Below are 23,875 nucleotides of genomic sequence, written 5' to 3'. Positions count from 1 at the left end.
TGCAGCAATTACGTTAACAAGCAAATTTACCATGCTGTAAGTTCCACTGGCGACATTGTAGAAATAATAACATGCTGGTGCACTATTAGGGTTAAAGTGACAATTAGTGTTTAGGTCGTAACCCTACACACTGCTACGACGGAAAACACAGTCACGCTGCATCTAGTTTGGACGGGTCAGGGCTTCGTTGCACCACCTCACCACCAATTTGGAGGGCATTCGAGATTTTAGTGTGTTTCATACAATCGTCAGCACCAGCATTTCAGCACCATTCGACGATCACTCAGCAACAATGGCCGCCGCTGCTCCGCACCCCAAGATCGTCAAGAAGAAGACCACCAAGTTCAAAAGATGGCAGTCCGATGCTGTTATCGGTGTCAAGGAGTCGTGGCGGAAACCCAAGGGTATTGACTCACGTATTCGACGTCGGTGAGTGTTTTTTTGTTGGTTATGATAGTAATTGCTGGGTTGCAAAGAATGAGAGGAATGAGATTTGCATAGTTTAATGAGAAGGATAATCTCTAGCTTGATTCATATGGATTAATGCTGATTTTATTTGGAATAGCTTCAAGGGTACTTCTGCCATGCCTAAGATTGGGTACGGATCGAACAAGAAGACACGTCATTTGATGCCCTCTGGCCACAAGGCTTTCGTCGTTCGCAACGTTGCTGATGTTGAGCTTTTGCTCATGCACTCCAAGACTTATGCTGCTGAGATCGCCCACAACGTTTCGTCGCGCAAGAGAATCAGCATCCTCGAGAAGGCAAAGCAGCTCGGTGTGAAGGTTACCAACCCCACCGCTAGGTTGAGACTCGAGGGTTAAATAGGTGCTATATGCGGTTGATTGTGTAAATGAACAAAATAAGGGTAGTGAAATGTGTCGGCATCTGTGTAACGGTTTTGTGAGTATGGGATTGTTTAATTATGAAGTTAAGCGATGGGAGACGCTTTTACATGTACTTATATTGGCACAAAAATATACACTTATAAAGTCGCATTTACTACGCTCTATTCATCTTTGGCCATTCGCAAGTGGTATATTACCGCGAAAAGATTGGGAAAATTATCATCTCTGTGATTGACGTGAGCTGCGGCTACAGCGCAAATTAATTACCAAGAGCAATCCTAGGATCGCATAAAGGTGGTGCTGGGAGCTATTTCTTTGTGCTTTAAGTCGGGCGCAGGCGCCCACCATTTGCAGTATACCATTAACATGATGTTACCTAACATCGGATTACAGCATCAGTTTGCATCTCTGATTCACCCTGGTTACTACGTTGTCAGATATTGTGAGACTACATGCACTCGTGAAAGACCAGTGGTGTGGTATGCATGCAGTCAGGGGAAGACAGAGAAAGCCGCTGGGTATGATTGTACACTCATGGATCATCGGCAGGCTCCACGCAAGTCGCTCATTATTCAGAACAACAAAAGCCAATAATTAATGAAGGAATGAGGGTGCGACAGTCGTGATTTGGTAATTTACACCTTTCCTCCGTCACTGCACTTACCATGATTCCATGAAATCCATAAAAGCCCATCGCGACTGCAAATGAACATATCATCGAACGGAATAGGACATCAGCATATTCGCGAAGTTCAACAATTTCAGGGTGCAGAAACCGTCGGCGTAGAATGAATCTAAACCAACTGTGTGTGCGGTTGAATGTTCAACCTGCCGCTTTCCTGTAGGCGTCACTTTGACACGTGAGCACGACACTTAAATGCGCCAATTTTAATGCTGTAATTTGTTCTGGGAGTATGGCGTAGTTGTGGGTAGTGGAGTGTGTGGCGTAGAATGTCTGCATCGCTGACGCAGCACCGTACGCTGTGGCATCAATTATCGTTTAATGGTTAATCAAGCCCCAGCGACGTTCAGCTGGATAATAAAAATACAAGATATGAGTTATTTAATTTTGTTTGGACTAATTTCTCGCAACTTCATCGATATATCTCCTGCGTTTTCGCGATTTCATAAGGGTTAACTTTGAGGACTGCCCGGAGGCCAATTATGCCCTACTTCGTCCAAGCGCTGCTGATAACGATAACAAACTAGTCGCGACACTGCGAAATCTTGTTGACCTTGGCTATATGCCCGAACTAACGGTTAGATTTCGCAATTTTTGGAGGAGTGTAATATGTATATGGTGGATAGAACCGATCAGGGCTTTTGCTGGGCGATGGGACCCATGATGTCGATGGACCGCGGGGGTGGACGCAAGACCGTTCGTTATCAAGGTTTACAGGCTAGTTACTATCATCGGCATGGATTGCGACTCACACTTTCCCGACTCACATTCGGCGTCCTCTAAGCCACAACACTATATCCTAGCCCAATCCTTGGAATTTCATTTCTGCTTTCCCCTCGCCTCTTTGTTCCCTATCGTCATCCTCCTCTGTACATTTCCTGTTGAGACCGACAATGGGAAAGGAAGAGAACGACGCCGCTACAAAGGAGCATTCCGTCTCGACGGTGTCTGGCGACACCCAGACTACTCCATTACTGGGATCCGAAAAGTCTTCTACCGCGATCGATGTTCCAAAGTATGCTGACGAATTTTCTTCGCTACCACCGAGCGAGGCAAAGATCCTACGAGAGCAAGTAGTTGTCCCTGATATCACCAGCAGTTTCTTCCAGATGTTTAGATATGCTACTGCTACAGACAAATTACTTTATCTCATTGCCACTATCAGTGGCATTTTGGAAGGTACTGCGAAGCCGCTTATGACGCTTGTGTTTGGATATATTACACAGACTTTCGCCGATTACTATCGTTTTGATCCGTTTAACCACGCAATGTATTACAATGGCATATACACCGACAAGTACTTCAACGGCACATACCCAATGTTCGATGGTTCTACATACAACTGCACGAGTATTTACGACGTGTACAACGGTACTGAAGAATATCATTCCTGCAACTCTGGGTTCATGTCAACGTATATTTCCCCAGAGGAGTTCCAGCGACGTGTCAACAACTTTGCTCTTTTCTTCCTTGCGATTGGTCTCGGAGATATCATTTTGTCTTATATTGAAATGTCCGTCTTTATTGGTCGTGGCGATGTTTTGTCATCAAGAATTCGCGAAAATTATTTAAGAGCGACCCTGAAGCAGAATATTGGATACTTTGATAAGCTTGGTTCTGGGGAGATTACTACGCGTATCTCAGCCGACACATTGTTGATTCAGGATGCTATATCCGAGAAGGTTTGTCTCTTAAACAAAAGGTTTTCGAGTTACGAACGTCCTAACAGCTGCCGCAGGTTGGATTCATTGTGTCAAATGTGACGACTTTCTTCGCGGCATTTGCTCTCGGTTTCGCTCTGTCGTACAAGCTTACTTTCATCATGTTGTCCGTCGCGGTCTTCATTCTCGCCACTTTCTTTATTTCCTCCGGGAAAATGACGAAGTATTACAAGCTTGCGCTTGGCGGGGTCTCCACTGGCGGTACTCTTGCGGAAGAGGTCTTGTCCAGTGTGCGAAATGTCCAGGCATTTGGGATCCAGGACCGTCTGGCTTTGAAGTACGACAAATTTCTTGCTATTTCTCAGAAGTGGGCATTGCGAGCTGGTATCGCTGCTGGCGTGATGTCTGGCACCATGTGGCTTGGCGTGTTTTCCAATGACTCGCTTGCTTTCTGGCAGGGGTCCAAGTTTCTCGCTCGTGATGAGCTGACAATCTCGTCTGTCATAACGATTCTCATGGCTATGGTTCAGGGAACTTACGCTATAAGCAACATTTCTCCCCATGTCCGTAGCATTACCAATGGCATGGCTGCTGCTTCCAAGATCTTCCAGACGATTGACCGTGTTTCCGTTATCGACTCGTCTATCGAGACGGGCAAGAGACTGGAAACCGTCCGTGGTGATATTGAGCTACGTGATGTCAAGTTTATCTATCCATCGCGACCTAATGTCACCATTCTCGAGCACTTCAACCTTACGATTCCCGCTGGAAAGACTGTCGCCCTTGTCGGTGCCTCGGGATCTGGAAAATCTACCATCGTAGGGCTTCTGGAACGGTTTTATTTACCTCTCGCTGGTCAAATTTTCCTTGATGGTGTCAGTATCAACGATATCAACATCAAATGGCTTCGATCTCAGATCGCTCTGGTCTCGCAGGAACCTACTTTGTTCGGTTGTTCTGTGTTTGAGAATGTCGCTCACGGCCTGATCGGAACTTCATATGAAAATGCGTCACCAGCGGAGAAGCGTGCTTTGGTGATCGAAGCGTGCGAGCAGGCCAACGCTATGGCTTTCATTGATAATCTTCCGGAAGGACTTGATACCAATGTTGGTGAGCGTGGCTTCTTGATGTCTGGGGGTCAGAAGCAGAGAATCGCGATTGCTCGTGCTATTGTCGGAAATCCTAAGATTTTGTTGCTAGATGAGGCGACTTCTGCCCTGGACACAAAATCTGAGGGCGTAGTCCAAGAGGCTCTTGATCGCGCTTCTAAGAATCGTACTACTATTGTTATTGCGCATAGATTGTCGACTATCAAGGATGCGGATTGCATTGTTGTCATGCGTAAAGGTACTATTCTCGAGATGGGAACGCACAATGAGTTACTTGTGAAGCAGGGCGAATACTACGGACTTGTTGAGGCTCAGCGAATTCACAAGCAGAAGGAGGAGATGATTGAGGCCTTGCAGAAAACTCATTCTGCTGATTCATCCAGTGACAGTGATGGCATGAGTTCAACCCTTGATGAGAAGGCTTCTCTCGAGGATTCCGTCGATAAGTCATATGACAAGGACACTGATGCACTTCTAGGTCTCTCCAAGACCAAGACTGGAAAGTCTGTGTCAAGTGTTGCACTCTCTCCAGCCTCCCATGATGAGGAAGGTGCATATTCCAGCTACGGCTTCTTTGAAACGGTTGGTTTCCTTATCAAACTTTCTGGGCCGGAAAACCATTTCAACGTTGTGGGCGCCATCTTCTCTGGTATTCTTGGTCTCAGTTATCCCGCTCTTGGTCTCTTCTACGCACGGTGCATCGAGGCCCTTAGATCGTACCCACAGGATACAGAGTTTATGCTCCGGGAGATTGATTACTTCGCCGGTTTATTTTTCATGCTTGCCGTTGTCTCATTCTTGTCGTCCATCATTTCTCTTAGCTTGTTTGCTTTCGCCGGCCAGAAGCTAGTACGTCGTATTCGTCTCATGACCATCCGCCAGATGCTTCGACAAGACATTAGCTTCTTCGACCGCGATGAGAACACTATTGGATCACTGACCAGTACCTTGTCTCGAGACGCTCAGGCTGTCGAGGGTCTTTCAGGCACCACTCTTGGGCAGATTCTGTCGTCAATGATGATTGTCGTATCGTCTGTTACTCTCGCTCTCGTCATTGCTTGGAATCTTGGTCTTGTCACTACTGCTTGCGTGCCGCTTTTGTTGGCGGCGGGCTTCTACAGATTCTATATTCTTGCTAAGTTTCAGCGTAAGGCTCAGCAGTCTAGCGAAGGCACGGCATCATACGCGTGCGAAGCGACATCAGCCATTCGAACTGTCGCAGCGCTCACGCGCGAGGAGGACGTTATGCAACATTACCACGCGGAGCTGCAGTATCAGATTGAGAAGGGTCGCAGCACAGTTCACTACTCAGCGCTCTTGTACGGCGTTGCCCAGGGAATGCTCTATCTCATAATGGCTCTCACGTTCTGGTACGGTGCTCGGTTCCTCAAGACCCGTGAGTACGATCTGTTCCAGTTCTACGTCACTTTCATGGCTGTTGTTTTCGGAGCCCAATCCGCTGGTATCATGTTTTCTTATGCTTCGGATATGGGAAAGGCGTACCAGGCGACTCAGAACATTAAGAAGTTGTTAGAGCTCAAGCCTCACATCGACACTTGGAGTGAAGAAGGTGATATTCCACAGAATGTCAGAGGTGAGGTTGAGTTCAGGAACGTCCATTTCCGATATCCTACGCGACCACAGGTTCCGGTTCTCCGTGGTTTGAACCTGACCATCAAGCCTGGTCAGTACGTCGCTCTTGTCGGTATGTATTATCTTGGCCATATTTCATTCCACTATGGCTCATCTAGCGCGTCACAGGTTCCTCTGGTTGCGGCAAATCGACTACGATTGGTCTTATTGAGTCATTCTACACCCCTCTTGCGGGCAAGATTATGCTCGACGGCAAAGACATCTCACTATTTAACATTAATGAGTACCGCAAGCAGATTGCGCTCGTGTCACAGGAACCTACTCTGTACGCCGGCACAATCAAAGAGAACATTGAGCTTGGTAGCCCTGAGCCTGTTACTGAAGAGCAGATCCATGCTGTGTGCAAGCAGGCAAATATCCATGATTTCATTATGTCGCTTCCGGATGGCTACGCTACTCTCTGTGGATCCAAGGGTGCTTTGTTATCCGGTGGTCAGAAGCAACGTATTGCGATTGCTCGGGCGCTTATCAGACAGCCGACGATCTTGCTTCTCGATGAGGCTACCTCGGCTCTCGATTCCGAGTCCGAGAAGGTCGTTCAAGCAGCTCTCGATGCTGCTGCTAAGGGCCGAACGACAATCGCTGTTGCTCACCGACTATCAACGATTCAGAAGGCGGATGTCATCTTTGTGTTTGAGAACGGAAAAGTTTTGGAGGCAGGTACACACCAGGAGCTATTGGCGAACAAGTCCAAGTATTATGAGTTGGTGCAAATGCAGGCTTTGGAAGCGACCTCGTAGGTTCTGCCATTTGCTTATATATTATATTCTTGTGGCATAGGTTGAGGGTGCATAGACAGTACTGATCTTTACACGGCGATGGTAGTACTCATTTGTAAGGCCAATTATTGACTGTCATTAATTTTCTTCACTGTACAATTCTTTCTTTCATTCGGTCTTTGCATCTTTTCTTCATTATATTTTGTGTTGGCTTTGGTGATAGATTTTGATTTTGGGTTAATTATTAGGTTTTCTGGGATATCATAGACTAAATACATGTAGTTTTATTTCCTTTCTTGTGAGCGAGACGAAACATTTGTAAGCAAATGGAGACAATATCACGCACTTCGTTGTTTCCAACTAATGTTGTCTTTGAGTAAAATTGTCCTGGAGCTAATTTGTTCGTTCTCAGGGCGTCCGATGTCACTTCGTCATATTCTCAGCAGAGGAATTAGAAGACCTGCCATATACAAAGGCACTGTAGGCCGTATATTTTCGTTGACTCCACCTGGCTAGCACTGCCCCAGCAGTTGTTCCGAGTCACTACTTCTTGGTTGTTTGTGAATTAATAGTAGATTTCAGTGGGCCACAAAAACGACGATCTGCTTTCCCAATGAGAGCAACAACTACTTAGACTGCATAAATATATAACTGAGGAAGCTGTTATCACCTACGCTTATGCCAGTTTGATCAGCTTGTCGCGCAAATTTCGAGACAAATCTTGATCTGGCAGCTCCGGGTCTGGGCTTGAAAACAAGGATAACAGGACAAAGAGACATTCGCAAATACTAATTGATATATACAATAATTCTATCCCAAATATCTATCTAAACTATCCAACACAAAATGAGCGTCTATCCAATAAAGCGTATGAAAAATAATGACAAAAGTACACACCAAGAGAGAAGATCAAATATTAACTTAGTAACCAATTAAAGATAAGCTCTGGTGTCTATGACAACAAATCTCGTCTATCCTATATATACTGAAACTCCACAAGGAACTAAGATATCCGAAAACATTGAAAATTCAACTTCTCCCCTCCAAAGCTTGTAGTTGTACCAACTCGTAGTATCGTCCTTTCTTCGCCAATAATTCTTGATGCGTACCTGCTTCGCAAACACGACCAGCTTCGAATACATATATGACATCTGCGTTCTGAATGGTGGATAGTCTGTGTGCGACAGCAATGGTAGTCCGACCCTTGGCGGCAATATCAAGAGCGGCTTGAACAACTTTTTCGGACTCGGAGTCGAGAGCCGAGGTAGCCTCATCGAGAAGCAAGATCGTCGGCTGTCTGATAAGAGCACGAGCTATTGCAATTCGCTGCTTCTGACCACCGGACAATAGAGTACCTTTCGATCCGCAAAGAGTATCGTAGCCATCCGGAAGCGACATGATAAAGTCGTGGATGTTGGCCTGTTTGCACACATAGATGATCTGGTCGTCCGTGACCGGCGTTGGACTTCCGAGTTGAATATTGTACTTGATTGATCCGGCATATAATGTCGGCTCCTGCGACACAAGCGCCAGCTGTTGCCGATACTTATTAACGTTGAACTCGGAGATGTCTTGTCCGTCGAGCAGGACTGCACCCGCGAGCGGTTGATAAAACTCCTCAATCAAGCTAATAGTAGTCGACTTCCCACATCCAGAAGCACCAACGAGCGCAACATACTGTCCCTTTTGAATCTTCATGTTTAACCCACGAAGGACAGGTACCTCAGGACGTGTGGGATACCGGAAGTGAACGTCAACAAATTCTATATCTCCCTGGACATTCTGCGGTACCTTGCCTTCCTCAGACCAAGAGTCGATGTCTGGGACGCGTTCGAGGAGCATCTTGATGCTCTTGGCAGCTTGCACTGCCTTGCCGACATCCGGCGCGAACGAGAACACAACGCCTGCAGTTTCGGCACCGAAGATGATCGAGAGAAAGACGAGATAAAACTGGAATAGGTTGTACTCTCCAGTTCCCAGAAGCTGCCCTCCGTACCAGGTTGCGAGTGCCATGATGAAAAAAACTTGTCCCGAAGTCAAGCCGTAGAAGAAAGCCGAGCGAATGCTGATCGGTCGGTTGCGGTGGACGATCTCGTCCAGGTTACTGTGATATGTTTCCCACACGTCGGACTCGCGGGTCAAGGCCGCAACGGTTCGGATTGCAGAAATTGCTTCGCATGCATATGTCGACGAGCGCTCATTTTCCTTCTTCACTCGCGCTTCAAACTCCGTGAGCAGGTAGAATCGGTAAAATCCACATCCCACCAAAACAGGAACTCCGCTTGTGACCACGAGCCCCAATTTCCAGGCAAGTGCAATTGAGACAACACTGCTACCAATAACGGTCACGAAAGCATCGATAAACTTTCCGAGGGTAATTCCACCAAGACCCTCCACTGCTTGAGCGTCGCGTGAGAGAGTGCCCGTGAGAGAGCCAACGGTATTCTCATCACTATCAAAGAATGCGATCTCTTGACGAAGCATTTGGCTGAACGACAGATTTCGAATTCGACGGACGAGACGCGACGAAGAGTACCCAAACGCGACACCAGTGATAGTGTTTGAGATACCGAGACTGCATGCCAGCATAAACAAGAAACCAGCAATTCGAGAAACGTAGGCGCGGAGCTCATAGCGATCCATAATGTCGCTAAAGGCCTGCAAGTTTGTACCCCAGAGGAGACCGAGCGCTGGATAGCCCATACCGTTGAAAAAACACGCGATCAGGCCGATGATATTATAGGACATCTCGGGACGAGACAAGTCGTAAATGAACTTGAAGGCCTCAAAAAACGATGGCACAGTATTATCCTGAACCTTGACATCAGACTCGAGCGCGAGTGCGGCCGTGGACTTTTCGGTCTTTGTGCGGGCAAGATCTAACGCACTGTGTTGCAAATAGTCCGACAGCTCGATCGCTTTCTCGGTAAGCACTTGCTCAATGCCATCATCATCAGGCTGAATACTGTGGGCTTTGTCGAGCTGCTCCTTCTCCTTTTCTTTCAACATCTCGATCTGCTGCGCCTTAACGAGTTCGGAGTATTCACCTTGCTTGGCCAACAGCTCATTATGAGTGCCCATTTCGAGAATTTGGCCATGGCTCATGACAACAATGGAGTCCGCATCCTTGATAGTCGAGAGTCTGTGCGCGATAACGATAGTGGTACGGTTCTTGGACGCGCGTTCAAGCGCTTCCTGAACTACACCCTCGGACTTGGTGTCAAGTGCCGAGGTCGCTTCATCGAGCAGCAGAATCTTTGGGTTGGAAACGATAGCTCTTGCAATAGCTATACGTTGCTTTTGGCCGCCAGACATCAAGAAGCCGCGTTCACCGACGTTGGTGTCAAGGCCTTCCGGCATCTTTTCGATAAACGCCCACGCATTTGCTTGCTTGCAAGCTTCTATGACCAAGGAACGCTTCTCAGTTGGCGAGCTGAATTCAAATGCAGAACCGATAAGGCCGTATGCGATATTCTCGTAAATTGAGCAACCAAACAGCGTTGGTTCCTGCTGGACTAGAGCAATCTTCTGTCGGAGCCATCTAATGTTCAAGTCCATGATGTTATGACCGTCGAGAAGCACCTCACCACTTATTGGATTATAGAAGCGCTCGATCAGACCCACGATTGTGGACTTTCCGGATCCAGAAGACCCGACCAGAGCAACTGTCTTGCCCGCTGGAATCTTGAGGCTAAAATCATTCAAGATCGTCACATTGGGACGGGAGGGATAGATGAACTTGACATTTTTAAGCTCAATGCTGCCGTCGACTTCATTAAGCTTGATGCCCGTCTCTTCGCCCGAGTCGATGGCAGACACACGATCGATGGTGGCGAAGACCTTGGACCCGGCCGCAATACCGGATGTCACACTGGAGAGGTAGGGTGATATAATTGCGAACGCGTATGCACCTTGGAACACTGTAAATATGATCTACCAATGTCAGTTAAGCTCTTCAAGAAGGTAGGCATAATATACCGTGACGATGTTTCCAAGCGTAGCCTGGTACTCAGAGTACAATCTCACACCCTGCCAATACGCTAACGCATCCGTCGAGAACGAACACAAGTACATTGTGCCATTCATTAAACCAGTTGCAATTCCCGCGCAGATACCCCAGTACTCGCTGACCTTCAAATAATTGTCGTACGCGTGAGTCATAATCTCTTGAATTCCAAACGCATGGACGTTGCGAACGCTGCCAATGACTTCTTCGGCCAAAGTACCGCCGACGGCGTAACCATCTTGCGACTTTTTGAGGTACTTGACCATATAGGCGGATGCGATTCCAGTGGAAAGGATAATTGAGACCAAAACTGAAAGCATAATGAATGTGAGGATATAGGACTGTGTGAAGGCAATAACCAAAGCGACGAAGAACGTCGTGGAGTTTGCGATCATGAAAGAAATCTTCTCTGAAATAGCTTCTTGGACGAGAATTGTGTCGGCCGTGATACGAGACGTGATCTCTCCTGATCCTATTTTATCGAAATAACCAATGTTTTGCTTCAAGGTTGCTGCGAGATAGTGCTCGCGGATCCGGGCTGACAAGACTTCACCGCGATCAATGAAGATGAAAGTCTTAATGTGAGAGAGTATTATGTCGGCAATACCGAGATAAACCAAGTACAATGAAAGTCGTCTGATTGTGTCATAATATTCTTGCTGCGAGAGTCCCTCATACGGAATATATTCACCGTTGCTGATATAGGTGTCATAGTACGTAGTATGCGAGGTACTGTTGGTGTACTCATGCGTCGAGCTGTACAGGGCGCGTTGCGGATCATAGTTTGCGAATGCCTCAGTGACGCTGCCGAACAATAGGGACATGACCGGTTTTAAGACACCTTCCAATAGTGCACTGACAACACCGATGGTCAATATTAAACAATCTTTCTTATTCGCATATCGATAGAGTGTGAAATAAGACGTTGCAGCACGTGGAACGACAACCTGCTCGCGAAGAACCTTCGCTTCATTCTCGGGCAAGCCGGCGAACTCGTCGTCAATTGCGGGTAGGTCGACTGCAGCGTAGGACTTTGTGGATCCGCTTCTAAGGAGCGTGCGACGGCGGAAAGAGGAGAAGAAGGAACTCTTGCTGCTTGAGGTGGACGAGATTGAGCCCTCGGCTGCATGGGAGGCACCACCGCTCCACAAAGGAGTCTTCTCATCGCTCAGATGCATGTCGGCCATCTTCAATCTTCCTGTTGGTCGATCGTTAGAGCTCACTTCACATAATATTCGGCTCACTTACCGATTGAAGGGTACAATCTGGCAGCTACGTCGAGACGGATACGGAATGGAGATGCCTGACAAAATAGGATATAATGCAGCCCAAGGTCGAGGGTTAGCAGGTAACTGCAAGAATGGGATTACAAATAGCGTTCCCGCTCGGTAAGGCACCGGGGAAGTCGATCGTTATCGCTCGCGGTACTGCGCCGCACGCAAAACGTGCGAAGGCGAGTAGCTGTGATGCTGAGGCTTGTCTCCTTGCCATCTGATCTTAGCGGTACCACCAGATCTCGGCATTTTGTTCGTAATGTTCAAAATTCGGGGGGTTGGTGGCCCCCGAGTAATACAAGTTGAGAAGTATGATACTAATTTATTTGAACTACTTGGTCCTGAAGGACATAGAAAAAAATAATGAAGAAATGAAAATGGAACCACTTGTGCTGGATGAATCGGCTGCGTAAGAAAGGCATTTCGAACTCTGGTCTAAGTACTGTATTCACATAATTACTGAATAAATTAAACGCCTAGATATGCAATAAACAGTATATCACAACTTCTTGCCGACGGCAAATAGAAACGGCAATAAGACTTCCACTTTGCCGCCGTCAGGAATAGCAGAGAGCGTATGACCACTGCTACTGCTTCCAGCCTCATTGCTACTATAGCCTTCTGGAAGCAACCTACGGGGCACCATGACGGAAATATCAAATACATGTTCAAATATATCCACACAGCCGAGACCAGCAGACATGAATGCACGTCTAATATCCTCCGTTTTGATTCCGCCAACATGATGAGAATGATGATGCAAATGATCATGTCCATGTCCACTCTGATCCAGATGGCGGGCCGTTGCTTTCTTCGCATTCGCAAAGATGGTACTGGTATATGGCGTATGCATTAGATCAACAACAACTATCCACCCATCGACTTTCAAAAACCTGTCGACCAGTATTTTCGTAGCTGCAGCCATGTCTTGTAGGTGATGATATCCCATTGCTGAAGCAACTACATCCACTTTTCCAAACCAGGCTTTGCCACGTACTAAAGATTCTTCTGTCAAAATGTCGCAGTGTATCGCACACATCTCATCCTCCGCAAGGCCTTGATTCCGTGCCCGTGTGTTGTACTGTTGGACTGCAGCGGCATCAACATCAATTCCAAGAATACTATCAACACGAGACGCCAGACGCTGCGAAAGAGGCCCAGTTCCACACGCAAAATCAAGTAATATTGCATCTTTTGCTAAAAGCGTACTACTTATTTGCTGATACTCCGAGATGCTCCTGGCTGCAAGCAATTGAGCTTGCGCGAACGGGGAAAGTGATTGTCGAGCTGATTCGTAATCAGATGACGAAGAAGAATCGCTATCACTGTCATGTTCGGCCAACGAGGAGACGTAAATCTCTTTTCCTTTGCCGTTGGGATCGCTCATATTGCTTGAGCGCGCGGCCTTTGGGTGAGATTCCGGCCATATCAGCAAATTAATCTGTCATCTGCGCGCAAGCCCAGCGCTCAGAGCGCTTTGACTGCCAGCTTACTTTTGAATTTTTGCAATCATTCTGAGCTAAACATGTATTCTATTTCAAGTAATCGCACTACGTGAAATACTAATGGAATACATATTCTATTATCTAGGACTAGTTTGTAATATTATTGGCAGAAGCCCACCATCAGGTTCTCCGTTTAATCTCAGCTCGGAACCGTCGGATCAAGTTATATGTACACCGTCAGCTAACCCGACGTAACAGGTTACTTCGGTCTCTGAGACGCTAAACTTAAAGAGTGATGGCTAATTTGACTGTCAGATGAAAATAAGATTTATAGAGCACATCGATTCTCCCCGCCTGCGCTAACGTGGGGATGTTAACACTAAAAAAACCGATGTCTATTTCCTGAGTGTATGGTACCAGAATAGAGGATGTAGCAAGCTGCTTTAGATTTCTCCGGACGCAGACCAAGCAGAATCTATATCACAACACAATCGCAACTGTCCACTCACGACACCATTACTATCAATCTATTGTGCTTTATATCTGATTATTTGGAGTACTATTTGACAAGTGGTACTGCAAGTCGCGAAAGCATTCAACAAATGGTATGTGCTTGGATCAAACTTGGTTGCATGATGTCACAAGTTGTCCCAGCCGGGCTTACTCATTCTGCTAACGAAGACAATAGATAGCATAGCCAAGAGAATATAATGCAGAAACCCGAAGGACTGTCGCTCATGATCGTTGAGCTGGGGGCACTTTTCTGCCTTACGCATCTAGTCGCGTTTGTTGTGTTTGCGTTCATTCGAATTTTGAGCGGCATTTCGATACAGCGACTGGGATACTTCTCGCTTCGACACATCTCGTTCACTCTCAGAACCGGAATCCAAGTTGATATTCGCCGGATTGAATTGAACTTCCACCGTCCTTCATTCTCGAGGCCGTCATGGATAACGCTCACGATTGCGGACAGCTCATTGTATTTTGATTCCGACTACGATGCTCAGTCGCATGTAACATCCGCAAACTCGCCGCTTCAAACACCGACAGGTCTGTCTGCATTACGGCCCCAGGATGGTGTGTCAGAGCAATCGCTAGAATACATACTGACTCGGGCAGCGAGTTTGATATACAGGGTGCACAAGTTGCTGCCATACCTTCGCCTGATCGACATCAGCATCCGCAACTCGTCTCTCATTACAGAAGATCTGGGTACAATTCATATCCGTAGTATTGCGTTACACGCAGACGTGATCAACCGGAATGCGCAGCTACCGCATTTTTTCTCTACCTCAAGCGAACACCATGACTGGAATCGCGATACGGATGTGGCAGTGTCCTGGCGATTTGCTGTGAAGGATATTTTTTACACACACAGCAAAACAGCCGCAGACCAAGTGTTGGATGTATTCCAGTTTGATTTGCACGAAATATTCACCAAGAAAACTTTACAACCTAAAGATGTATCACTGAATGTTCGAGTTGGAAATTTGACGTTCCCATACGATTCATTTTCGACCATGCACGCCAGAATGCATGCCAGAAAGCGTCGGCTCCTGCGTCGTGCTTCGACTTCATTATCATATTTCGTATCCCCGGCATTATCTAGGAAGACCAGTGTCGACGACGTATATCCCCAAGAACTGGCCGACACCGCATACGCGCTACTGAATATTGTGCGTGAGGTGCGGATTCATGCGGCCAAAATTGGTATCTACAAGTTTACACCATCAACTTCTTGCCAGACTACAAGTAAAGGGGAGCCAATCTATTTCAGTCTGGCCACAAAAGACTTCACAATCGATCTCAGACGTTTGAGCTCGAATAGTCCGGGCCACAGAATCTATTTCGAGCCAAATGATATGTCTCACCAGGCTATTTTGACAGCAATTTCGATTGCTGTGGGGTTGAATGACTGTGCCAGTGGAAGACAAGATGAGCTCCTGTATATCCCAATGATCACCACGACTGCAACGACAAATTTCATTCGAAAATCCATTCAGATCCTTACGCGAGAAGAAACGGACCGCAACTCGAGTCTGCTAAAAGGCAGCTTGACGATCTCATCGCCATCAGTTGATGTGCACGCTCGTCATCTTCCAATTTTTGCAGCAATAATAGAAACATCGGTCAAATCAAGCGATTCAAGACCGAAAATACGGGGTCGACGAATACACATCGGTCAACTCCTGCCGAAGGTCATCATGAAGCTTAGCGTCGAAGAGCCTGCCGCGAGAATTATGGTGTCCGACAGCGAGGCTGAATTCATCGGGCAGACTCCGGAAAGGTACAGTAAAGTATCGGAAATCCACAATCTCCTCGCTTCTTCGTGCTCCACCATCAATTGTGAATTAGAGTCTTCGCATTTCACTAGCCCAACGCCACATTATGGCCTCATCATGTCATTCCGAGTGACCGACTTTGGAACGTGGGTTCGAGGTCCAGACGGAATCCGTCATGATCTAGTTCGAACGGAAACCCTGGCCCTGAAATTCGTCGCCGAGACTAGCCCTGGTTTCGATGTTGCTGTAACCGGTACACTTGCATCGTTCGGCATATACCTCACAAAGCCAGAGATTATCAATAGCTTGAAGGATCTGCTGGCACATGTCAGACGAGAAGCGCAACGAATGGAAAGGAATACCGCTCCCAAGCCTCTGTCAATCGCCCAAACGCGAGGGGATAAGAATTTCGTTCGGCAACTTCCATCGTGGTTATCCCACGTCAAGATTGAGGGTTCAGATGTCATGATGTGCTCATCTTGCGTGGACGACATTGCCAAAGATGCTCATGGTATTGCTCGAGGTACAGCTGTGCAAATAGAAAGCTGGATTCTAGAATATAAGCCACATGTGGCGGTACGGAACCCCTCAAAGTATTACCGTCATCATCATGGTGCAATGGCTCATAGCACAAATACGGTGGAATTTCCCCACGCGACGGACATTGACGGCGGAGCCGGAGCTGGAGCTGGAGCCGGAGCCGCAGCTGACTCGTTAACCAATCGTAGGCGTCTAGCAGTCGGCTTTCGTGGTGTGGAAGCTTGTGCAATCGATGCCAATGACATTCTCGACCAAACAACTCCAATATGTACAATTCCTGACTTGGAAATGGCAGTGTCGACGTACTCTGAGGACAACTGCCCGGTGATCGAAGTGAATATGCTCCTCAAGAAGATGCTCGTCAATTATTCGCTTGTCCACCACTACTCACTGATGCTATCAACCAAGGCATTGCTTCAAATATTTGGACGCCTGCGAAAGTCACCGACTCCTCCCAAACCAGCCGTATCTACTCCTTCGGTCAATCAACTTGTGTATATTGATGTCCGAACGCACAATATTAGACTGAAGGCCACACTACCCGGCACATCACCACTAATGCTCGAAACAATCGGATTAGACTTTACGAAACGGACAACAGGAGTTCCGCTTCTGAGGTCAAAGTCCATTCGATTGTTTGTCGCAAGTCCGACAGTTCCCGACGCGTGGGAGCGTTTTATTGTCATTCGACATTTTAGATTGGAGTTCAAGAGCAAACATCCTAAACCGGCCGGTCTTCCGTCGTCGAAGAAGGAGGAGCACACTGCACCAGAAGATGATCTAGTTGTCGATGCAGATGCACTATCGGTTGGAATTCCATATGGTCTCGTTCTATACCAGGTAGTAGAAGGGGTGATCAACTCCATGAAGTCTTTGAAGCAATTGCATCATCAGTTCAAGACAAACTCGGACTCATACATTCTCACGCCAGTGGCGGAGAAGCCGAAGAAGGTGCCACGGATACGACTACGGGCAAAAGTGTTGGAGATGCGGATAGACGATGACCCTTTCGAGTCCAGGTTAGGGTTAATTTTCCGCGTAGGACTCGTCGAAATGAAGTCTCGCTTGGCAAGGGAAGCAGCGTTTGATGCAAAAGTTCAGGCGTTACAAACAGCGTCGACGAAGAAAGAGGAAAAGACTACTGAGGGTGCAGGCGAAAGTGGTGAGAGAGAAGCCTCCGCAGACCCGGAAAATCCTGAGGGGCACGAGCCAATTCGCAAGAGAGGCACGTTCAAGTCAATGAAGAGTTCCCGGCACAAGCATGGACGTCATAAGCGGAACGGTACAACTCCTATCCGATATTCGCCAACGGATGCAGAATTACCTTCCGATAGTGCGAAGATCTCGACAGCAGCTGCCTACGAGAAATTGAAAGAGCTGCATTCGCAGGCATGGATCAAGCGAATAACTAGGGCTCGAAAGTGCAGAGCGGACGCAATCGAATCCCGAAGAATGAGATTAATTGGACAAGATGAGGTTGATGAGGATACCGCATCTCATGAAAGGATTATCGGCATTCCGGACTCACCGCCGTTATTTCAAATTCTGTTCAATGACGTGAATATTCTTATTGATAAGCCTACCTATCCTTTGGACGATCTACAGAAATTCCTTCATGACATTGGCAAAGGATTGCCAGACGACACACAATATACGCTTTTGGTGCCTTTTTTCTTCCAGCTAGAACTTGGGGAAGCGCGAGTACTACTACGCGATTATCCACTTCCACTTATTCATGTCCCGGCTTTGAATCCAGCACAAGACGCTACTGGTCTGTCGTGGTCAATGTCCAGTGAAGTTGTGATTGCCGAAGAAATCTTTAACTCCAAGTCTGCTCGTTATGTCAAAGTGCCGATTGTTCCTGCTCTTAGTAAATGCGACAACGAGTATTCCATCACCGTGACGAGAACCGTGTCGGCTGTGAAATTGTATTCAAAAATCAATGTCGATATTATGACATCTGCGCCGACAAGAATCACATGGGCTCCATCGATCCAGCCCGCTATTCAGCAGGTGATGATGGTATTTGATACATTCACGAAGCCACCAATTGATCCGTCTGAAAAGATTGGTTTCTGGGACAAAATCCGACTGATTTTCCATTCGCGAATCCGCTTCGCGTGGAAGGAAGGCGCAGTGCATCTATTGCTCAAAGGGTCTCGTGATCCGTACGAGATCACTCGGTCAGGCGCTGGTTTCGCGATGTGCTGGCGAAATAATGTGACATGGGACATCAATCCCACTGGTGATCAGAAAGAATTCATGATGGTCGATAGTGAAGAATACCTATTGACGATTCCGGATTTCACATTCTATGTGCGAATGAACAATGCGAGGTATGAGGCAGCCGAAGATGACAAGAGTACATTCAGTGCCCAGTCTGAGTATCAGGACCGTGTAACTTTCCAAAAGATCATCATGAAGCTGTCCGGTCGCGTCAGATGGCAGGCTGGAATTTTATTTGAACGTGACGACTGTGGCCAGCGGTCCTTCGACTTCATTCCACATTATAAGGTACAACTTCGTACACCACAGTCAATCGATAACTTGAAGACACATGATTCCTATGCTGCATTTCGCAGTAACTACATTCACCTTGCATTATCAGTCATATCTCCTCGTGATCAACAATGGGACGCGTTCGAGTCGAAACCATCTACCTCAAGCTACAACACGATCCACTTATCGCCACGCGTATTCACACATTTCTTTGCGTGGTGGGATCTATTCTCTGGAGAGATGTCCCTGCCAATAAAAAACGGTCCACTATTCTCCCCCCAGACCGTGTCAAAGAAATTCGGCAGACACTTGGCCACGATTAAGTACCAATTCGTCCTGGCACCGTTGTTTATGAGTCACATGTATCTTCATAAACGTGACGACAATTGGAGCAAGATGGTAATTAACTCCATTGGCTTTAAAGGACGTACGGACAGTTTCATGATGGATATCCATCAGCGACGGGAGTTTACAACTTACATTGACAAGGTGCTCAATGTTACTCGACGCCGTCGTCGCATGAGAATAAACGCAACTGAAGTCGACTTCAATTCTGCAGATATTCGCGGAGTTACGGTCACATTCAAGGAACGGACGGCCGAGGAACTTTTTAAGCAACTTAGCAATCCGAACGAGTCACAGTCAGAGTCTCCAGTGGGATCGACGAATGGCACTCCATTATTAGCTAAGTTTAAGGTTTCGGATAATGATCTGACGTGGATCGATATGGACGATTATACCGAATTGGATTCACTGGTCGGTAGCAGTAATTTGTCGTCAGTCAAAGTGCTTCCGTGGCTCTATACTCCACGATTTACGTACTATCGGCACACCGAGCATGCGCACAGCGAGACTGGATCATCCACGGAGCAGATTAGTAATATATTTGGAAATGAACCGTCGCATAATTGTCTACTCGGACAGACAAGTTAGTTTAGTGTGATTTTATTGTTACTGGACAAGTTGTTGACCTAAGTGTAGACGCTTTGAGGACTCAGACGGAATTGATTAGTGCCCGCGCAAGAGAGCTGGAGGAGCAGATTAATTCAAACGCGGAGCAACTAGATGATTTACAAAGGAAAGCAAGATTATATACAGAAAACACTATAATAAAGCAAAAGGTGAGTAGTCAAATGTTCGCGCTACTGCTATAATCGCTGATCTCTGCAGTTCGTGGCCGCTAAGAAAGATGCTGAAATTCTACAATATAAGCGTCAAACTCTGCATCATCTCTGGCTTAATCTATTGCAGTATATGACTGAGGACACGAAAGAAGACATAATGAAGTGCGAGCAAGCTTTTGTGCAAGATTTTGAGCAGAATGGACTATTTGCGGACGGCAAATTAGACTCTTCAAATTGTCAGCAGTCAGTACACCGTACAGGGAACGACCATTTCAGCGATTTCAATAACCGATTCATTTTTCATAACGTTCAGATTAAATGGACTAACTCGATTCGTAACATTTTCTTGCGGTACGTGCATCAAGTTGGGCAGCGACGTGGTCTTATTTACTATATGTCGCGTCGCGCTGTGAAATTTCTAGAAGATTTGGTAAAGGAGCAGCAGGAGGCAAAGGAGATGGCTGAAATGACATCGGAGATTGTTGCCGACGGTGAGAGCTCGACAGCGACGTTGGATGGATTAGAGAAGATGCCGATGCCGACAACGGCACATGCATTGTCGCGAGAGGAGAAGGGGAAGCAAGCGACCGAAGATATGATCGAACATCTCCTCCAAGATTCGAAAAAGCATTTTGTAGTTGAAGACGAAGAACATCAAAATGCGAAGACTAACCAGAAGTCGAATCATCATGATCATCATCACGGCCATCATCGTCGTCAGGTGCACCAACAGCGCCCTCCGGTACATCTTGAAAATGCCGATGACAATCCAAATGATTCCACGGCGTCAGTGGGAGATACTCTGCCTATTCCAACTATCTCAACTAGCAACACTCCAAACAGTCGTGCCTCTATCTCTTCTGCGTCAAACTTTGCATCCGCAGTTGAGGAGAATTCTTCTGATGACGAAGAATCATCAAGTGACATAGGAGATGAGGAGGATGGCGATATGACAGACGACATGTTGAAGAATCTGGCCGATGCATACGTGGCTCACAATAGTTACATGATCCGGTTTGTCGGGCCACAGATTCAGCTGCAGAGCGATAAGAATCCTAACTCAGCCTTGCTTGTAACGTCACGGAGCATCGAGCTGAAAATTATTTCCATTATGGATAAGGCTGAGCTGGAGGATGACGTCAGTGGTCTTGTGCAGTCGCGGTATTGTGCAAACCTGGATAATGCGCAGTTTTTCGTTTTCCACAAAGACAAGATGGTTCGTCAATCTCAGTGGCTCTTTGCGAGCAATGAATATGGCAGTACACGACTCTACACCGGTGGCCAAGTACTTCATCCAACGTCCTCTACAGCGTCGATGAATAAGCTTATGTCTTCTACCTCCATCTGGCCGCCATGGGTGCCTTTGGAGAGCATATATGACGCCGGTGCATTACAAGAAGCTCAGATTGCTGAAAAGACGTCGGCATCATTGGTCTTTGATAAACACAACTCACTGCGACTTAAGTACGGTGACAAAGTTGTCGGTAAATCCAAGTTGCGTAGTGGCAACGTACCAGACTCGGAGAGACGAGTGGATCGCTTGTCAGTCGACTTTCCGAAAGTTGTCGCATCGTGCGATTCATTGCAGTACTATGCCGTGTACATTATTGTCATGGATCTATTGATCTATTCTGAGCCGCACTACAAACGGTCTAACGAAAGGTTGGAAAGGATTGTGTTTGCAACTGATTTCAGCGATCTATCTGGAGCTTCGGATATGGTTGAGAATTTGCAGCGTGAGATTCGTCAGCTCGAGGAAATTCGATATCAGTTCCAAATTTATACGTCTGACCTCGATGAGCAGGGTTGGAGAGATCGACGTAATGTGCAAATGGAACTCTCCTATGCTTGTGAGGAACTCTTTTTTATCATGAAAGCTATTACGACGGGGCAGCGGCGCCGGGAAGATAAAGAGTCTGAAACAACGGGCATATTGCAGTGGTTTATTACAGGACAGCAGATTATTGCTCATTTACTGTTGGCCGACCGAACTCCGTTTGTCGACATCGCGCTCGCTAAGGGTACTTTCCGACGACTCGAGAACTCCGACGGCTCAAATTTCAATACCATTGAAGTCGCTATGCTGCAGGGTATCAACCTCTTGAAGGGTGCCCTTTATCCAGAACTGCTATCACCGTACTTCGATGCAATGAGTGAGGAAGACAAGAATCGAAAAGCTGTTAGAGTGTATTGGTATATGTTAGAAGCTATAGGAGGCATTCCCGTCATGGACCACTTCGAAGTTGATTTGATTCCGCTGAAGATTCAGTTGGAATACGACATAGGTCAGAAGCTATTCCAGTACATTTTCCCCGCGGAGAATGAGTCTCCATTTATGGTTTATCATCCACCGCCAGCCGCCGCAGTTTCAGTCGCGTCACATGCAGGTGGTAGTACGCCAAATATCTCAATGGATGCTAACCCCAGCACCGCCGTCTCAGATACATCGGATTCGTCATCTCAATCAGAGTCAGATGCAGCGTCAACTTATTCGCAACAGTCACAGCGATCACTGTTTTTCGGTAAAAGTGCGGATAAGAAACGACTCAACGGCGGCGGTCTAGCATCATGGACAGGACATCGTCGTCGTACGAGTTCTTCAGCTACAGCGGCCACTGAACGGAAGTTTAGCCTTGGCGGAAACATATCGGCATCGCGCGACCCGGCGTCTAAGTTAGGAGATAGTGTATCTGTAAAATCGTATATTTCTGCACAGAGCGAAACGAAACTGCAGCAGACAATCACGACTGTCGGTGTTAGAAATCATAGCGATAGTCATTATGGCTTGGAGGACGACTTATCGCAGATGGTTACGCGAGCATCAAATTTCATAACTTTCGTTCATGTTACAATTCCTAGCGTTGTTTTGTGTCTTAGCTATAAGGTGCGTGTTTGGATCATGCTAATTATGCTACCTGGCGCTGATGCAGGATAGGGTCGTGGATCGAGAAATATCGAAGATGTGCACGAGTTTGTTTTCCGGACACCGACAATCGAGTACAGAAACAAGACGTGGTCTAATTTAGATCTAGCGCTGCGTCTCAAGAAAGGTGCGTGCTTTGAATTATCTTAGTGGTCAGTACTGAGTCTAATATTGTCGTAGATATTATTAAAGCACTTATTTCACATACTGGCGCGCTTATTGAAAATAAATTTAAAGGTCGCGGATCTTCGTCAAAGCGCAGGCTGCAACAACCCATGATTCGCCAAATATCTGACTACGCCGCTTTTACTTCTCTTGCGGACTTGAGTGAGTCAAACCTATCCAGGAAGGACGGAACCAGCAACGACCGAGTAAATTGATGTGTATCGTATTGTATTGTAATGTAATTGTATATAGTGTATTGTGTATATTAGCTTGTTCTTTATTCGCTTCATGGTCACGAATAGAACGGAGGTTTGTTTGTTTTTCTTATTCAGCCCTATAGAAAAAACCTCTGATCCCACTCATAACTATTATAGGAGTGACTCACCGAAAGTGAGTCGCCTGTGTCTGGGGTGCTCAGCCGTAAACCATGCCACATCGAGTCAGTTTGCAATACTTGCTGGGCGAGTATGTATGATCTGGTGTCTCGCCTGAAAACGTAGAGCGAGTTGCTTCTGTACTCTCACTCGCATGATTTATGCGAGGCACAGCTGCGAGTATCTCGTAGGAGGCATAAGAGCTGCTCTGTAAACTACGTCAGCGCGGGTGTCAACAGTGTCGGCTGTCTGGTGAGATGATATTTGCATTTAATATCAAACACAAACAACACATTACAAATCGTCATCTGCTGCTCAAAGAGCTGATTTGATTATAAAGCCATAGAGATCACAGTCAACCCAATTTTGATCGAGTATGTATTCCTGTTTTGTGTAAGTAATCCCCACTGTACAACAAACTGGGCACCACTTTGGGGTTTTCAACGCTTGCACTCTTCCATAGATCTCATCTTGATTGCTTGCATAGAGAATCTTATTCCTTGCGCAGACACGATCATTCCCAAAGTAACAGGAGCAATCCATATTTCATCACAATGACAGTGCTCTTTCT

At 46.7% G+C, this 23,875-nt stretch overlaps 5 protein-coding genes across 5 annotated transcripts; 3 read left to right on the top strand and 2 right to left on the bottom strand.

Annotated features, from left to right (window-relative positions):
- The first annotated feature begins 227 nt into the window (after window positions 1-227).
- V1508DRAFT_422868 (60S ribosomal protein eL32) lies at window positions 228-998 on the top strand. The gene is made up of 2 exons (XM_066941077.1): window positions 228-429; window positions 566-998. The coding sequence occupies exons 1-2, from the start codon at window positions 293-295 to the stop codon at window positions 822-824; spliced, it is 396 nt and encodes a 131-aa protein (XP_066794042.1). The 5' UTR covers window positions 228-292; the 3' UTR covers window positions 825-998.
- Window positions 999-2,423: 1,425 nt separating this feature from the next.
- Window positions 2,424-6,693, top strand: V1508DRAFT_358663 (P-loop containing nucleoside triphosphate hydrolase protein; the record flags this gene model as incomplete). Its single annotated transcript, XM_066937074.1, has 3 exons — window positions 2,424-3,212; window positions 3,269-6,005; window positions 6,062-6,693. 3 exons carry the CDS (start codon window positions 2,424-2,426, stop codon window positions 6,691-6,693), a joined length of 4,158 nt encoding a protein of 1,385 aa, XP_066794041.1.
- A 720-nt stretch (window positions 6,694-7,413) lies between these two features.
- V1508DRAFT_441149 (P-loop containing nucleoside triphosphate hydrolase protein) lies at window positions 7,414-12,055 on the bottom strand. Its single transcript, XM_066942280.1, has 3 exons — window positions 11,927-12,055; window positions 10,651-11,876; window positions 7,414-10,605 (listed from the first exon to the last, which is right to left on the bottom strand). The coding sequence occupies exons 2-3, from the start codon at window positions 11,863-11,865 to the stop codon at window positions 7,702-7,704; spliced, it is 4,119 nt and encodes a 1,372-aa protein (XP_066794040.1). The 5' UTR covers window positions 11,866-11,876; window positions 11,927-12,055; the 3' UTR covers window positions 7,414-7,701.
- A 199-nt stretch (window positions 12,056-12,254) lies between these two features.
- V1508DRAFT_422863 (S-adenosyl-L-methionine-dependent methyltransferase) lies at window positions 12,255-13,571 on the bottom strand. Its single transcript, XM_066941076.1, has one exon. The coding sequence runs from the start codon at window positions 13,337-13,339 to the stop codon at window positions 12,452-12,454; it is 888 nt and encodes a 295-aa protein (XP_066794039.1). The 5' UTR covers window positions 13,340-13,571; the 3' UTR covers window positions 12,255-12,451.
- A 536-nt stretch (window positions 13,572-14,107) lies between these two features.
- On the top strand, window positions 14,108-23,145 carry V1508DRAFT_358725 (golgi-body localization protein domain-containing protein; the record flags this gene model as incomplete). Its single annotated transcript, XM_066937076.1, has 6 exons — window positions 14,108-19,646; window positions 19,700-19,839; window positions 19,889-20,706; window positions 21,514-22,726; window positions 22,778-22,892; window positions 22,946-23,145. The coding sequence occupies 6 exons, from the start codon at window positions 14,108-14,110 to the stop codon at window positions 23,143-23,145; spliced, it is 8,025 nt and encodes a 2,674-aa protein (XP_066794038.1).
- Window positions 23,146-23,875: the final 730 nt, after the last annotated feature.

The sequence above is a fragment of the Lipomyces doorenjongii genome (genome assembly GCF_038497915.1).
Source record: "Lipomyces doorenjongii strain NRRL Y-27504 unplaced genomic scaffold V1508scaffold_53, whole genome shotgun sequence".
NCBI classification, from domain to species: Eukaryota; Fungi; Ascomycota; class Lipomycetes; order Lipomycetales; family Lipomycetaceae; genus Lipomyces; species Lipomyces doorenjongii.
The sequence above is the reverse complement of the archived record's forward strand: the minus strand, read 5'-3'. Positions and strand labels throughout refer to the sequence as shown.